This window comes from Egretta garzetta, unplaced genomic scaffold, assembly GCF_000687185.1.
Source record: "Egretta garzetta isolate BGI_Z169 unplaced genomic scaffold, ASM68718v1 scaffold85, whole genome shotgun sequence".
NCBI classification, from domain to species: Eukaryota; Metazoa; Chordata; class Aves; order Pelecaniformes; family Ardeidae; genus Egretta; species Egretta garzetta.
Window position 1 is genome coordinate 1,345,165 of NW_009259718.1, and position 17,181 is coordinate 1,362,345.

At 45.9% G+C, this 17,181-nt stretch overlaps 1 protein-coding gene across 1 annotated transcript in view; it reads right to left on the reverse strand.

Annotated features, from left to right (window-relative positions):
* Positions 1-4,333: 4,333 nt before the first annotated feature.
* The window catches only part of LRRC58 (leucine rich repeat containing 58), a 15,844-nt gene continuing 2,996 nt past the window's right edge, over positions 4,334-17,181 (reverse strand). The window contains exons 2-5 of the mRNA XM_009639153.2: positions 9,032-9,038; positions 8,051-8,179; positions 6,442-6,719; positions 4,334-4,981 (exon numbers count right to left, since the gene is read on the reverse strand). Of these exons, the coding sequence (XP_009637448.1) occupies positions 4,773-4,981; positions 6,442-6,719; positions 8,051-8,179; positions 9,032-9,038 (623 nt within the window). The 3' untranslated portion in view covers positions 4,334-4,772. The remainder of the gene's footprint in view (positions 4,982-6,441; positions 6,720-8,050; positions 8,180-9,031; positions 9,039-17,181) is intronic.

The following is a 17,181-nucleotide window of genomic DNA, read 5'->3' on the forward strand; positions in this document are numbered from 1 at the left end:
CTGCTGAAGTTAATATCAAGTAATTCTTGTTTCCCACTGTCCCATTTTCCAATACACCACATTTCTGCACTGACAACTGGTAATTGCACGGCAGGATCCGAAGCATTTTGGCAATAGATCACAAAAACTCTTCAGAATGTAGGAGGAAACATGGGATTACACAAGAAATGGGAACACATTAGCCAGTTAACATGATCAGAAAATTAACATTCAAAAAGTCATTTACAGGTTTCAGGGTTAGCGTATTAAGCGGCAAACAATTCAAGACGTTTAGAACTGGTGTTTCATATTGCTGGAAGGCTCCACCATGACACTGCCTTCTCTTGTTCGTATATTTACCTTGCCCGTGAGTAACTTCTACCTTTAAACTGTGGAGGAAATTTCTGCAACGCTATACCAGAAGAAAGACAGGGTCTGGTCTGTAATGCCCTCCAGTCTGTCACCAGTGGGCCGCAAAAGCCAAGAGTTTCAGCAGTCCCTTTGGAAGTCTCACCTACTCTTCGGTTTTACACAGCACAGGTCAAATCTCATCCATTCTCCCGCCATGGAGAGCCCCATTTTTAATGTTTACCATTCTGCACAGGTTCTGCCTCCAGCAATGTCAGAATCGAGACACCAGCAAATAACAGACAGACAACTGTAGAAATAACATTTTTGGTTTAGTGTTTGCAATTTGTTTTACAGCTCATAATGAAATAGTTAGAGATACATTCATACATTTCTAGTAAAATACACTTTTAAAAACATAAGGCACTTTAAGACTTCCTAAAACAAATGCTCATGATAAAAATTCAGCAAGAGGGCTTGATGAGAACCCTTTCTACCCTTAATGTTCAGGTCAATAAGAGATCAATCCTCTAGTCAGGCAGGCAAATGAAATAATCAATAGAAAGGTTTCCAAGATAGAGTTACTGCTGTATTAGTGTGCATTCTGAAGTAGTCTATTTGAAGTATCTTCAGCTGGGAAGGGAGGGCATGGTGTGAATAAGATGCATTAAAATAGTTCTTTGAACTGGGTAACAAAGACACATTGCAGGGATTAAATTTCATTACTTTCATTGGATTAAATTCCTTCCATTCATTATTGCCAACAAGAGTAAGGAACAAAAAGGAGCTGGTTCTCCCCTCCCTCCCCCCTACTCCCATTATAATTCAACACAAGATTTCAAAGACTTAAAATGACCAGGACAGAAGCCCATGAAAAACTGCATCTGGCCACTTCAGAGTATGTTTAAATATTCATTACTGACTTCCTCGAGTCTCACCTCTTATAAAGAAAGAGAAACATAAAAGAATTGGCAACTGTAAGTTGCTTCCAGTCAAATTGATATTTTGCTTCTTTTTAACATGACCCCACTGTTCACATTAAGTACCTGCATTCAGAAACGCACCAGCAGCTCCCCTTGGCAGAGGGATGGCGGGGCAGAGGATGAATGCAGGCAGGGCCCCGGACCCCGTGGGGAAGAGGGAACGAGCAACTTTGCTTCACACACTTCTGTCTGGGCTTAAGAACAGTTTCAAAAGCCAGACGTGCTGGGCTGCTGTAGCAACAAGGGGACTGATACCAAAACACTGACTGAAGACTTCACTCGGAGACGCATCTGTAAGAACTGAAATCCACTCTTTAAAACTGACAAAGGGAGCTATAATGCTGGCAAACCCACTGTCTACTTCTCCGGGCCCCTGAGAAAGGGACGGTAGGAACCATCCAACAGTGTATCTTCAAGTTTCGTCTTGCCTATTGTATTGCCCAGTACATTTTCCAGTCTTTGGGGGCTAACGATTGCTGGAAAAACTTGACTCCTGCTCAGTACATTAGGCACTACAGTACAAACCTGCATCCCTAGTCCTCTCAAATCCACCTCCAAAAGGGAAAAAACCCCAAACCATTAAAAAACACAACCAACCCACCATTTGTTTTTCTTGTAAGTCCTTGATTGTTTTAAATTCTGACTTACTTGAATTGCACTTTAAAGCCCAGCAGCAAAAAGAAAAATTGGTAGCTATATTAAGGAATACATATAAATTTTTAAGAGACATTTTATCAAGTCTAAAAATGCATAGAGATGTCAACTGCATAAGCTGTCAAGTTTTGACCTGGCTACTGTGAAGAAGCTGTGAAAAAAAGATTAGCCCATTAGCCCTATTAGAACAGGGGCAGAAATGGGATGCCTGTTCAGCTGGGAAAGAAAATGCAGTTAAGGATCGAGCTAAATTAGAACCAGCCACCACTGGTCTTAACCCATCACACACAGGGGTGTTACTGTGCAAACAGGAACTGTGGTGAAATCTAACTTTGTGAAGTGAAAAAACACATGACTTCAAGATAGCTACTGCTAAAGACAAGAAAGGAAGGTGGTACCTCATGGCCCTGAGCTCAAAAGATCTTGAGATCTCAACTTGCGTGGCTCACTTTCACTGGCAGAAGAGCCAAGCTCTAGATCACTCAGTTCCTCCCTACTGTTATAGTAGCAGCCAATTTAAAACTGTGGCTCTGCAATCAGTTTACTGTCCTTCAGCGTTGGTATGATGGCGTTCACTTGGGACAGGAAGAAGCATCTGAAAAAGGAGATGAAGAACAAAACACAGGCCACTCACTGATCCCAATTTAGCTAACAGTATGCAATTGGTTTCTCTCAAAATATGTATGTTCTTCTTCCCAAGCAAACCTCACAGAATTTGCTAAAGTGACATCCAGTTGCTTTGCACATGTATCTTATTGTGTCTCAAAAATATACTTAAAAAAATCATTTGGAAAGGCAGAGAGCACATGCAGTTTAGTTGCTTGTGGATCTGTGCGTGTGGGGAATCTTCAGACTAAGTTGCAGTGGTTGATAACGGATGGGGTGCTATTTTACAACCAGATAATTTCTTTCAAATTCCAGTTCTCTCCAAAGTGGGGAAATGAGCAGTACTGTCAAGGAAATGCAAGGCAAGAAGTTCAACCTGCACATCGAGACAGACTGGAACGTACAAAGTTTCACAGACCTTGTTCTTCAGGTCACATTAAAGGAAAAATTGTAGTCTAACGAAAAAAAAAATTCACTAAAGCTAGTTACAAAGAGTAGAATTAACAAAGTGCTTTAATATATAAAGTGTCAAATATAATTAAACAGGACCATTAACACAGAGCTGCCATAAGATACCCAAATAGGTATATGCGTTTTCTGAATGCAGGAGATGAGCACAAGTTTTTAATTTCCCCTGTAGGGCCAAAGTGGGTTAAGAAAAGTTTTTCTTGTTCATTTAGCTTCTTAACACAACGTATTTGCTCTGCTCATGCATTCAGAGGCACAGTTGGATTTTCTCTATTTGAAACTGCATCAAAAGGACTGTCTGCCATGAAATATTAATAAAGGGGCAGCTCTCACCGAGAAAAACAGGCAACAGCCCCATAAAGTAGATTTATAGATACCTGTCAATTCATAATTTTATAAGCCACTTCTTGATACTTAACAATTCTGAACTATTTTCTGCAGCTTTCCTTTAAAAACAGTTTAAGATAACTGAATGTGTTATTTGAACAACCCAACAGGACTGCCAGAGCTATTATAACAAGAGCAAATGCAAACAAATAAATAAGGAAGAGGTTTCAAAACCACCTCACGCAAGACACTCAGACAATGCGCCTTAGCCTTCCTACTGGCTTTTCCTCTCATGTTATGAATAAGAAAAAAAAAAAACCACAAACCATTCTCCATGGCACTTCTCTCAGTACTTCCAATTCATTGAGCTGCTGCCTACTTTACGCAGATGACCTTAAAAGACGGAAAGTAACTGTACCCAGCATAGCAGAGCTAGCTGCAGCAGGGGGAAATGGTCGTTTAGAAAGAAGAAATGTCAATCAAGACCTTTTCTACAATTCACAGGTATAAAAGCAGATTTGCTCCAGTAAGCTGAGACTCAAAAACACGATACAGAGCACCGCATCTGGTCCCTTGCACAGGCATGTATGGCCACAAGTCTGAAGTAACACCAAGCCTCAATAGAACAACTCGTCTGTTTTCTGAAGGCACCATAAAGACAGCAAAAGTCCAGTTGCAACGGGAAGAGGCAGAGGGAGGAAAAATAACAAATACTGTTAGGAGGAAACACTAAGACCAGCTTGTATAGAGCAGGTATAACAAGGGAGAAAAAAAGGTGGCTCAGTTCTATGACGGCTGTAACATCTGTAACAGCACAGAGACCCTACGCCTCTAGGCAAAGGAAGAGTAACCAGAGTTTAGGGAAAAAAAAAAAAAAAAAAAAAAAAAATCTACTCCTGAACAAAAAAACCCCCAACCTGTAAAATCTGTAACTGAAATCAAAGGAGACAGCAAAGAATCAAAACGCTATATAAAACACTGGGGTCCATACATACTCACATGGCATCATCAGCCTGTTTCTGATTTACCACAGTGTTAAAAGATCTGGACAGTTTCCTTTGCTCTGCAGGACGACTGAAGTCCAGTGAAGTGTCATATATTAAAAACCCTTCTCAATCCGCCAGTGAGAACAAATGCCCCTCCCCAGCCCGTACGAGGGAGAGGGGGTGTCTCCCACACAGGAGATGTTTCTAACAACCCCAGGCACCCTACAGGCAGTATGCCACTGAGTTAGTTCTCCTAAGTAGCACTGCACCAAGCAAGTCTAGGCTTGCTAAGATGTTCTGGCCCCTACGTGGACTTGAGGACAGTTTCTTGTGAGCCCTTCAGGCCAGAGGCTCATGCTTCGCTGTTCCATTCTTGCTTTTCAAATACGTTTTCCTTCCCGTCTTCCCCTCTCGCTCCCTGTTATCCCAGAAGGACTTTCTGCATTCTGCGCGCAGCGACGCTGGCTTCGTCCTCAGAGTCAGACTCGCTCTGGGAAGTAGAGCTCTGGGAGGCAGAGCTGCAGGGAGAGGAGCACTCGGGGGAGCACAGGTAGTGCATCAGCGGGAGGCGATACTTCCCACAGAAGTCAACGAACTTGATTTGTCTGACGCAGCTGTCGAAGTAGACACCTGTAAGGGCAGAGGGAACAGTAACAACACACGCGGGGACATCTGTAAACTCTGCAAGGTTGTCGTGGCTGGTGCAAAAGCCTCAAATTAGGATTTAACTGACACCACACTGGAGGCAGAAGCACAAGGATACTGGAGGAAGAGAAGGGACCAGAACACCTATGGAAGTGTGAAGTTTATTTTCTTAGTAAAAAACCAAATCAAAAAACCCCTTTAAAACTGTATTGGGTAAATGACTTGGAACAGCACACTCTACATGAAAAGACAAAGGGCAGCTGCTTCCAAAGAATTCGACAATTTCTTCTGACCATTAGGGAGAAATCTCAGGCTGGCAATTTGCAAACTTCCTAAATGTCAAATTAATTAATCCACTCTATTTTCAAACTCTTAAAACCTCTTCTACCAGCTAGCAAAAATGTGTTCACAAATAAACCTTCATAACTCTACTTTTCTTCTGCTTGAGTGAAGTCACCATGCTGAGCTTGGATGCTACTTTCCATGGCAACAGCGTTGCTGTAACACACAATTACGTCCTCTTCCTGTCACAGCAAGTGATTTTAGACACTGACATTTTCAGAAGTTTCCAGCGGTGTTTTAAGTTCCTAGCTGGTCTGGAGTAAGCTTTTCTCCTACAGTGTTAGAGCAACGCTGCAGTACTGTGCTAGTTCATAAGGGAAAGCGAAAAAGAACAAAACCAATCCACTGTTATCCAAGGTGTGTGAAACTCTAAACAAGGAAGCATTTCTTTCCCTTCCAACACAAGTTGAGCCCTTCCGTCTTTGCTTACAGAGTATGCTTTGATATTGTCCTGCAAGGAGATAAGATAACAGACTGCATTATGACTGCAGGGTAGATACTAATTAATGATTTTTTTCCTTAATCTTCTAACGGCCGATCGTTTACTCTGGATAAAGATTAAGCATTAAGCCAAATTAAGTCCAAGCATTCCAGGCTTTTCTATGAAGTCCTCTCCTTCCAGGAACTACACGCCAGTAGTCCCAAGCAAGAGCTAAACAAGTCGCTCTTGGTAACTGCCAAGCGTTACAGCCTCCCTTCCTCTTTTCCATCCAGAAGCAAAGCTTGCTGTTCAGCAAGAGTGCTTGCAAAAGTTCTCCTGTCCAATACTTAGTCTGAGCTATTTCAGGGCAGACGGATCAGAAACTTCGGACCATAAAATCACAGTGGAGTGCTGGGATGAGCTGCGAAGGCTCTGACAGAAACACTGCCTCGCACTTCCACACAAATACAGTAAACCAGAACTTCAACTTTGAACATCGTTCCCAAGTGAACCAGGCTGCTTAAAGACAAGTTTGCAGGAGACCTGGAACCAATGAAATACAGCTAGAATTTGGATGCAACAACACATCTAACGTGACTGAGCTACTAAAGTTACGGCAAGTCAAAGGGAAAAAAAACCCCTCAGGTAAAAGCAGGAAGCAGAGCAGTTACGGAGAACTTACCCCCGCATTTAGGATTGGGACAGTTGCTGGCCAAGCTCAGATATCGGACAAGATTCTCCGGGAGATCACTGGGAGCGTAGGGAACATTGCGAGTTTTAATTGTGCGTCCAGCCAGTTCCTGAAGGCTTGGGGGATTGTAGGTCAGGTCACGGACAAACCGAACCACCAGTGGGTTCCCACGCAAGCTCAGCTCTTCCAGGTGAACCAGGTTAAGGATCTCTCGAGGAAGGTAAGTCAGCAGGTTATTGTGCAGGCTAAGGGAACGCAGGGAATGCAGCCTGAGGATGGAGGTGGAAACCCGATCAAGATGTGCAAGCAAAATCATCCCACAACTGCATTACACACAGATCTGATTACTCTCCTCTCTCCCACCAATTTATTTTCCTTTGGCTTTTCTTCTGTTTAAAGCATAAATTCATGCTAAAAGAGCTGCTGCTAACTCCAGCACATACAGTGCCCTAAAAAACTTGGCTCAGCTCTTGAATGCCTGTAAGAAACACACTCTTCAATATGCTGCTGTCCCTCTCAGTATTCCCCACACAAGCACCCCAGAAAAGGTAGCACAGAACAAAAGTATACAAACTGAGAGCTTTTGGGGGAGATAATGTTTCCTTGTACCCAGTGTATGCATCAAGAATGGTTCCATGCAATACTTTGAATAAGTCACCTGCTTTTGCTCATGCATTAAAGATGATTGCTGGTAGGCAGCCAGCCCTGGAAAACCCCACGTTTCCATTGCTTGCGGCTGCATCACCTTAAGCTGTGATACTACCAGATCTCAAAAGCTAAGCGAGGTCAGGCCAGGCTAGCATTGGCACGGGTGACAAGCAGTTTTTTTGCTTTTGGAGGAGGGATTCTCCTCTCTCAGGAAGCACAAAGCAATGCTCCAGCACAGTGTCCAGGGATGCTCTCAAACCAGTACAGGTTACAAGACAACTGGATGTTGTACATACAGAATAATCCCACTACACCATCAAATTCCAACTCAGAAAACTCTGTGCTGCCATTCAATTGCTTTTGGGATTACAGCTACACACTGAATTCTTCACCTCCCATCTTAGGCTACCCATACAGAGTTTGCAGTGTCCTCTCTTCCCCATAATGAAACAGATAAAGCAGTAACTTATCCTCTAGAGCTGTGCTGTAGGATTAACGAACACAAAAACATTCTGAGATCCTAGAGTAAGAAATGCCAAGGGAACGCAGGGGATGGTACAAGACAAAAAAACCACACAAAAAGGCTTTGGGTAAAAGACAAAACAGACCAAGCATTTGTCACTAACTAAGAATATGGCAGCATGGCAGTTTATATTTTCTGAGTTGCGTAGGTACTTCTCAGGGCTCCCTGTACAAATCTACCAATTCACCTTGAAGAGTATACTTGGTGACGTTTTCTTTTTCCCCCCATAACCCTTTGATTGAGATTTCCATATTCTATATTCAGGGTCTGCCTGCAGTGCACCATGCTAAGGATCTTCTTGTTCAAGTCTAGTTGCATTAACAAACTGAAGGACAAATAGGTCCTCCCAGGTGCTTTTGTCCACACATGCAGAAGAAAGAAGTTCAAAGAGTTAATTACAGCTGTTGGCTGATGACAGTAAATACTCACTGTGCCAGCTGAGGCGGAATGCTCTGGATCTTGTTGTCACACAGAACTAGATAGCTTAGAGAAGGCAGGTTTGCTAATTCAGGTGGAATTGAAGTAATGAAATTCCCTCCAAGGTATAGAAACTCTAAACTGGAGGGGGAAAAAAAAAAAAAAAAAAAAAAAAAAGAGAGAGAGAAAACACTGCATTATTTCATTAAGGTCATTTCCAGTTTCATTTAACACTAGATCTTCTCACTGCGTTTCTTAAAGAAAATTACAGATTACTATGTATGAGAATTTGCTGAGGGGAAAGAAGAAAAAAAAAAAGCTGAACTGCACATCAAAATTACAACAGAGCTGCTATTTCACAACAGCTCATGTTGAGATTTACCTCCAGCCTCCTGCAGTCACCATCACATCTGTAGGCAGGCACCAGACAACCACGTATTCCTACACCAAGCCCACATGCAAAGCTCCTATTTTCCAAGGACGAGTGGGGTGCGTGCCCAGGGTCTGCAGCACTGACACGGCTCCGGCTGCAGGCAGTGGGAGTTCTCAGTTCCAGCAGGACCCAAGCAAGAGAGCAGTGGCTCCCCCTGAAAATCCTGGCCCCGCACGAGCACAAGTCGCTCTTCTTGGTTTCATCGGACCGCCGGGGGGCCGCCACCTTTCAGCACCACCACAGCTGCGACAGCACAGAGCGCGTCTGAGGCACACGAGCATGCGCGTGCCGTTTCTCAGGTAGACCAATTTCACCATACAGAAGTCATAGAGCCCAAGGCTACCAAAAACATCAGCTGGGCTTAACTGCAGTTTGGACCTAAATCAAAAGAACAATTCACTGGACGTCCTGCGAAAACTCGGCGGATGGGAGACAGGAACAGGGTTCGCTGTGCACCTCCGCCCTTCTAGGAAAAATAACTGGCAAGCACTTCTCTTCAACCTATTAGCTTTGATCCCCCATCTCACACAGCCAAATAGCTTTCCTCCCCCTGCCCTCACACCTTGTCTGCAAGAAGAGCAAAGGCATGTTCAGTTCGGGTACTTCTGGCTGGGAAGAGACACCACTGCTAATCACGGTGTAGACAACGTTTTTTCCCCATGCCTGAAACAGGTGGATCCCATGGTCCTTGTCCACAGGTGTCTGTGGTATTCACACTGGTTCGGTATCTCCGGTACATGCTCAGGTCTGCTGCCTAACTACAGCGTACATGGCCCCCTCTGATCCACCCAGCATTCACCACAGGTCGGAAAGGAGAAGTCACCCACAGGCTCAGTCAGCTTTTCTTTAAGAACAGCTTATAACCCCCCTGGAATAGGGGACACCTTAATCTCACCACAGCACCTCAAAGAGGCTGCGGATACAGCTGGCAACGGAACACACCACAACAGGAACACAGGAACGTGGTGCTCAACCCAGGGAAGGTCTAAACCGTGCAACTGTGCTGCAGCATGTGCGGAGCACCAGAGAAGCTCCTCCCTGAGGCATCCCCTGGAATGGAGCAGAAGAAGAGCAGAAAGAGACTGTTTTGTCGAGTTCTTGCAAGAAACTCGAACCCCAAAGACCCAATGCCAGCATCTGCTTGGGCCAGAGAGGCCACTAACACGGGCTAGAGGTTCACCTGCCCATCAGCAAAGAACAGAACAACAAAACCGCTGCAATGCACGAGGAGACACTCACAGAGCTTAAACTTTCCCTGAATTCGCTTACTTTTTTTAGAGTATGTCAGAGGAAAGCTAAATACCTGGGATTTGACAAAGCGGGCACAGAATTAAGCCTTAGATTTAAACTGGATTTGACTACATGAGAGGAAGTAGCTATACTTGCTTCAGCTGAGAGATCGAGTGGGACAGCACATTTGGAGGTGATTCTGAACACGCAAGGAAGTACTCAGGACAAAAAATCACCACCAAACCCCCACCATTCAAAAGTCACCTCTCTTCCACAGGCAACCCATAGGTGAAGAGTGGGGGTAGGGGGAAGGTTGCTGTGCAGAGACCACATCAAGGGGAGATTATTTTTAATTAAATTTTGATCCCCTAACAAAGCCCTGAGTTTTAACCAAAATTCCTCCTTCAACCTCCATTGTTTCCCAAGGTAGATTTAGGCTGCTTGGCTCTCATGAGGGACTTAACTGCTGACCATACAATTCCTAGGCATATTTTAAGTCCATGCCATTGCTGGAGCCCACACTGAAAACTGTTGGGCAAGGGAATTCTAGTAACGTGGATTTCAATGTTTAAACAAGGTTTAGATGTGTACAAGTTTCCATTTCCTAGGAAAAGTGAATAATTAACTCTTCGTCTTCTGTGTTTGAAGACAATAATGCCTGTAAAGCCATGCTGCATAAAAGCACATACTACCAGGGAAGAGGGGTGCAAAATATATAGTAAAAAGTGTTTTTGAAATCCATTTCAAGGCGTGAAATACCCAAGTTTCAAGAGCAGCTTACTGCACTAACTTAAGCGTGCAAACACACTGCCTAGAAACTACTTAGAGCTTTCAAATCTGCCCTTTAGTGAAGTGTGCGTAATGAGAACACTCAGTTATGCTAGCTAGGATATAAAGCCCCAATGTCAGACTAAAAACTGTCTCTCACTAAAAAAAACCCCCACTAAATAAGGTAACTCCTTCAGTGGCAACAAAGCGCTTCTTAAAAGCTGTTTTCTTTTTGCCTGTCTTCTGAATCACCTTTTTGAGGTCTAACAACTCACTGGGCCTGGTCTAGTACAGCAAATTCAGAATTTCCAACATCAACTTAAGACATGAATGAGACAGTAAATTTATTAAAAAACACACAGGGAGGAGGTTTTGAAACGATAAAGAAACTTACTTCAAATACAGCAGAGAGATCCTTATAGCTTCCACTGAAACATCCTCAGCAGGCAAAAGAAATCTCTAACTCCTGCCCCACAAAATACAGGTTGCTAGAAAGAAGGATCTAGCCTAGTCTTGGCTGAGCAAGATGGCTAAATTAACAACAGTCGCTTCTGCGTCAAATTAATGTGTCAAGAGTTGTTTGAGCAAAGCTAATCACGACAGAGGGAAGGATTTTCGAGGGACACAACCCTTTTGCAGTGAGCACTGACCACATCACCGGGGCCACAGTTCGTTCCCAGCTCACCTACTCCTGGCCTGATTTTTGTGTCGTACTGAGCCTGTTCCTGGAGGCCAAGGCAACGCCAAGGCAAGACAAGCAAGAGCTCTGCCCTCCTCACCAAAGACCCCTTCTAACAAGGTGATACACAAAGTTTACCATAGTTTTTCACGGGTGGACTGTAACAGAGATGGGAGTGAGCTCAGGGAATATTTCTAACTAACCTTTCACACTAAGGCCTGGTTTTTCTGACAATCATTAATCTGCGTAGCCATTTGGATCAGCCAGCTAAGGTCTTGTGCATCGCTGTGTACACAGAGGGAGAGCTGGAATTTTTCTGTACTTTCAGAAGTCAGGCCAGGAACTTAGAAAAGCCAGAGGCCAACCAGCCTCAGATGAAATGTAAGCTCAGCAGTTCCTGTTTTTGAAGCTAGAATAAACGATAATACTTCCAACCTGCCACACAGGATCTGGCTGAATGAGTTTCAAGAGGGGATAAACACTAACAAAATCCATCTCAACAAAACCTGAATAACCCCCCTCCCCAACCCCCCAGTCATTTGACAGAGTAACTAACGGGGGCCGACACTTTCTCTCCTGCCTTTTAGCAATGTTTACAAACACACCAACAAAGGCCAGAGTCCCTTTCAGCCTCATATCCAGCAGGACCCTTGCTCAGCACAGCCAGTACTAATTGCTGCCAAGCAGCAGCCGGCACAGCAAGCCCATCGTGTGCCGCTCCTCTCCAGCAGGGGATTTCACACCACCGGGCTGTAGAGTGGCTGTGTATATCCTTTTACCTATGGGAAGGGAGTGGGGAAATGCTCAAACAACTATGAATCAATTCAGCTGGTAGAGGCAAAGTTCAACCTGCCAAGAGATTCTACATTCTTGCTCGAGTATGTTCTTGAGGTTTCCAGGTCATCATACAGCACAAAACAAATCAAAAAAAGCCCCAAAACACTCAGTAAGTAAGAAGAGCCCACTCTGAGCACTAGAGGTATTTTTGATACCCTTATCAATTACCGTAACACTTTCGTAGTCATGTTTCAAGGGGAGAATGTCTCCTGGCATTGAAGATACTTAAATTTTCAATCCACCCTGTTTCCCCACAGATGCTTCTTTGGATAAAATTTACCAGCTGAAATCAAACAGATGCATCTAAACAGGTAATCTAAAAAGAAACAATGAGCCTGAAATAGCTCCAGGTCTTTTTAAGATAAACTTTTTAGCAATAAATTTGCAGGGCAGTTTTGAGGCTCATGCAAGGGAGGAATTTAAAAGCAGCCCGCAATACACTCCTGTTAACCCTGTTCTACGATTTGCTAATTCCCGAGAGAACTGCATAGCCTTTGCTGACACGCAAATTCGAGATCAAACGGTCGTCTGAAAACTATTTGCAAAACGTTTGAAGAGGGGAAGAAAAAGGGAGGCAGCAAGCAGATTTCCTAATGCTGTATCTTTATCAAAGCTTCACTTGCCATTTTTCCCACACTGTAACAGCCGTTCTTAAGCGTATGCTTGTCTAACATGCTTAATACTACCCACGAATAAAAGCAAATGCTCTGGTTTTCATTGCATCTAAGCCTTTACACAGAACCTGGATGAATGCAGTTAGGCATTTAAGGCCTTTGATCCCAGTCTTTGCACAACCGGGCTTTACTTGAGGAATCCAAGCAAGAAGGAAAGGAGCATGCACGGCAGACGCCTGGAAAGAGCCTGGCTCTTTTCCAAGCTCTTTCCGCCTGCTCCTGGTGCTCTGCTGAGCGCAAGAGTATTAACTAGAAGAGTAAGACTAGAAATACGCATCAGGAGATTCAAGGTATCGATTGCATTTCGCTAAGCTCTTGAGAATTTTTCCCTTCATGGGACGCTTTGCAAGACATGTCCCCAAGCGTGCACACTGACGAGGGCAATCCACACACCCTTAAGCCAAAAGCCACAGCTGGACAGTGAAGATCGGAGCTGTATTTTACCAGACTGGCAAAACGAATTTTGCCCATAACGAGCACAGGCAGATGACCACCACCTTTCTAGCTCACCAGCTATATAATACACGATACCCCTTATCACATCCCCAGCTGGATCAGCAGAGGAAGGATACATGCAACCAATGCAGCAGTGGGATGTCTACGTGGATCACGGTTCAGGAGCTGCTGGAGAGTCCGAGAGGGAGTGACTGACCATAACATCTCACACTGAACACACAGTAGGGTTGAGGTTGGAGGGAGAACTACAGAAAAGATGACACATATGTCTACCTATGCTAAGCTCATCTTTTAACTGGCCATGAACAGGAAAGCAATGCAAAGAGGGCTGCTCTCATCCGTCTGGTCCATTTTCTACCCTAAATTCAGCACCAGCCAATGCTGTGATTCAGGTCTTGCACCTTACTGACACTGCTAGATGACAGTAACTGGGGTGGTGGGCATGCAGAAGGAGCCTCAACATGCTTTAAAAAAAGCCCTCAGCAGGGTCCACACTTATCTTCCTCGGAAACTTAAGAGTCTGTTGCAGGTCACTACAGACACTTATGGTGGGATTAGGAGGAAAGAGCATTGCATTTTCCACAGAGCCTCCCTAATGGAAAACATGAAGCAAAGGCTGTTCATCCTCAGTGCCAGCATGCTGTGACCAGCACCACCCTGCTGCCATCACTAAAGCAATCACGATCATCCACTTGTGAAGCCATTTGAAGGAAGCTTCAAGCATTAGGACATCTACAGCCAGTCCCTTCTACAACAGCCTAGGAGACAACTGATAATCAGGTGAAAGGCACACGTGTTCTGCAGGATCTTGCGCTGCACATAGATTTGTGTGGGCAAGGATGGGGCAGATGGCCAAAGCTGGAAGGAGTAAGACAAGACAGAAGCAGGACTGGGCTTCACTAACTTGCCAAATCAGTGGGAACACGGTAAGAGAAAGGTTGGGGGGTTTTTTTGCACAAAACGTCTGGCCCCAGCTTGCTGCAGAGTTGTGCTTTATCATCTCCATGAGAGTAACAACACATGGCACATGTCCTTCATTCCAGGGCCTATGCATTTGTAGTTGCCAGCATGTTCCTTCTCCTTCAGCAGATCAAACCCATCAGCTTTCTGTTTCAGCACGTAGACTCCTTACCTGCTATATTCCTGGCCTTCATTAAAATTGATGGGCTCCCCCTTCAAAAACTACAACAGGGAACTGTATGGGGTGCAGAGGAAAGACATGAGGCTTAATTATCACAAACTTAAAAAAAACCCAAACAAAACCAAACTCATCAGAGCTCAGACATTCCCTGGAAACATAAGAAGTATTTCTAGATCTCTGCAAGTCTGCTCAGCTCTATAATCAGTGACTGGAGCAAATGGGAAGCTGCCAGGGTCACGGGAAGAAAAGAACTGCTGGCCTCAGGAACTCCAGTACCAGCAGGAGGAACGTGCCCAGTCAAAGTGCTGCCTGCATTCCTCTGTGGTCTTGGAGACCACGAGACACGAGAAAAATGTCTTTTATGGGAAGTTGCATATAGAAAAAGGCTCAAAGTCTTGGCTTGCCAGCAAGAGCAAGATGGTCACTTGCAGTTTGAGCTGTGAGGTTAACGGAAGCCCTAACACCCACTCCTGTCCCAGAGTTCAAGAGGGAATAGATGCCTCCATGTTGCCCTGCCACAACAGCTGGCTCTGCTCCGTCCTTGCTGAGGCTCGTTTTACCCACTTCAACGCTATGCACGCTCACACTGTGGGCACCTCTCTTGTTGGCAGGCGGGAGGAGGGGCTGGCAGTGGTTTCTCTCCAGTACATACTTACTGCCTCTTTGGCAAGGGTGTCAGGTCACTGGTTATCTGGGTCCCAACGAGTAGCTTCAGGACTCCGTTGGAGAAATATTAGATTATAAAGTATTGTTTTCTCCCAGCTCTGGCAAGCAAGCGTGCTGCTCCCTTTTGTTACTTAAGCAGTCCCAGATACAGAGGAGTCACTGAAGGCATAGTAGTAAAGGAGCTGACAGTCCTGGTGGAGCACGGATTCGCTATCTTGAGCTAGAGTTCAATTATATGATGGCGACACATTAGCAGAAGTTCAACGAGTTAGCACTGATTACGCGGGCAGCAAACACAAGCTGTGTCTAGTCTAGTTTTTCTACCTGACACATCACTTTGTAATGATAAACAGTCAGTTCAATAGCTTTGTCCGCATTTGCCCTCTCAGAATTGTCATTCTAGGGTTCAAGCGTGACCAGCCCAAGAAAAGCTACAAGACAAACAGGACAAACAGGAGCCCTGCTTCAGGACAGGCCAGAGGAACAAAGGCAGAGTAACCACACAACAGCAGTTTGATGGTAGCGTGAGCACAGCATGCAGCCCACCGGGGCACCGTGTGCAGTGCTACCCAGCCTGGCACCTTCCCGGGGTCAGCAGCATAACAAAAAGCAGGATGGGGGTTTGTCTTCTTGGGGGGTGGGGCAGGGAGGGAAGGAAAAAGAGAGAGCGTGAGCATGTAAGCAGCGGCAGGGAGCCTCTGCCTCAGAGATGGGCACAGCAACAATCAGATCCCAAACACATGCTGGATGCTACCAGGCATGCTATGGAGGCAACATGGATCATCTCCCACACACAACTGCCCTCCTCCACCGGCCTTCTCTCCTGCGAAGTGGTGCCACTGTCCTCATTTCCTGCGTTATCCCCTGAAGAAACTGCTTCCAAAGAAAAAGCTGAGGTTCCTCCTCCTCACGACAGCCCCAACCTAGGTCACAGCCCAACTCTACTGAGAAGGGCATGGGCATTCGCTAGCACTCAAAATGTCAGACAGGCTCTCTCAAACTTAGCTTAACCCAGCATTGCTACAGATCCTCAAACAGGTGCACACTGTGCCACACGGGCAAGAACCGCGTGCCCAGTTGTATTATATTGCAGTGGACAAAACCATTTCCCGCCAGCACCCAAGCACTTCTGGTACCTCCAACCTAGGACCGCAGGAGACAGCACCCCGCATACAACACGCTGTGCCTCCGCTGGATGCAGCTCTGCTGAGCCATCGGGGCGAATCCAGCTACTTAGGGTCAAGGTTGCTGGAATTTGCGTAAGAGGGAAGAGAGGCTGCCCCTGGCAAGTCCCTCTGCAAAGAGCTGGGGTGAAGAAAGCTGAGACCCAAAACTTTAGCAGAGCCACACAGGGGCTAGTCTGAGGCTTGAGAAACCAGCAGAACACACCAAGGTGTCTGCGTGTAACGCGTGAGTCAGAACACGGTCCCCAGCTTGCCCAGGAGGATGGAAGGCTTCAGAAGTACCTATCCCAGGTCAATGCGGGCAGTTAAAGCCCGGGCCTACCTAAGATCTGTCCCCACCCCACTGATGTTCCCAACTGCTGTGATTCAGCCGCAGGTTTCCATGCCATCAGCCTGTGGAGGTTTGATCCAGCCCCAGAGCCAGGCGTACCACTGCACCTCGGCACAGCCTAGGGCTCTACGCTTCAGAAGATCCGTCAGCTGATCTGTCAGATCTACATGAGCTGGATGGGTGGGGAGAAACAGAACAAAACCCCAACCGTGCCAGCAAGCACCCTGATGAGACCGGAGCTGTAATCAGCAGAAAGGCCCCATTGTTTGCACAAGCCACAACCAGGTCTTTATTCTCCCGTGCAGTCCATCGTGCAGCCGTGAGCTGCATGAGGCCAGGGGGTTTATTTTGCTCTCGCCCAGAGATCTGTATGAAGGCAAAGCCACGGAGCGCCTTCTGCATGCCAACACTCACGCCAACCACGCTGTCATCAGGAGAGCCTCCCCTGGGCCAAGGGAGCCCGAGGACTGGGAGATCCTGAAAGAGTCGCCTGCTTTGCGAGCGCAGAAGGCCCGTCATCCGCCTCAAGAGCGGCTTTGAGTTTTGGTAACTCAACCTGACGAAAGGGGAAGAGACACGTTAGCAGCAGCGGTGCTTGGAGACATCTGAGGCCGGGCAAAACTTACTCCCCGAGCGGGAGCCAGGCGTGCTGCCGGCGGCGCCCCGCTTCCCGGCGAGAAAATCCGGCTGGGTTTGCCTGGCAGCCGCCGGGGCTTTCCAGGCACCCCCGGGGCGAAGGCCCGG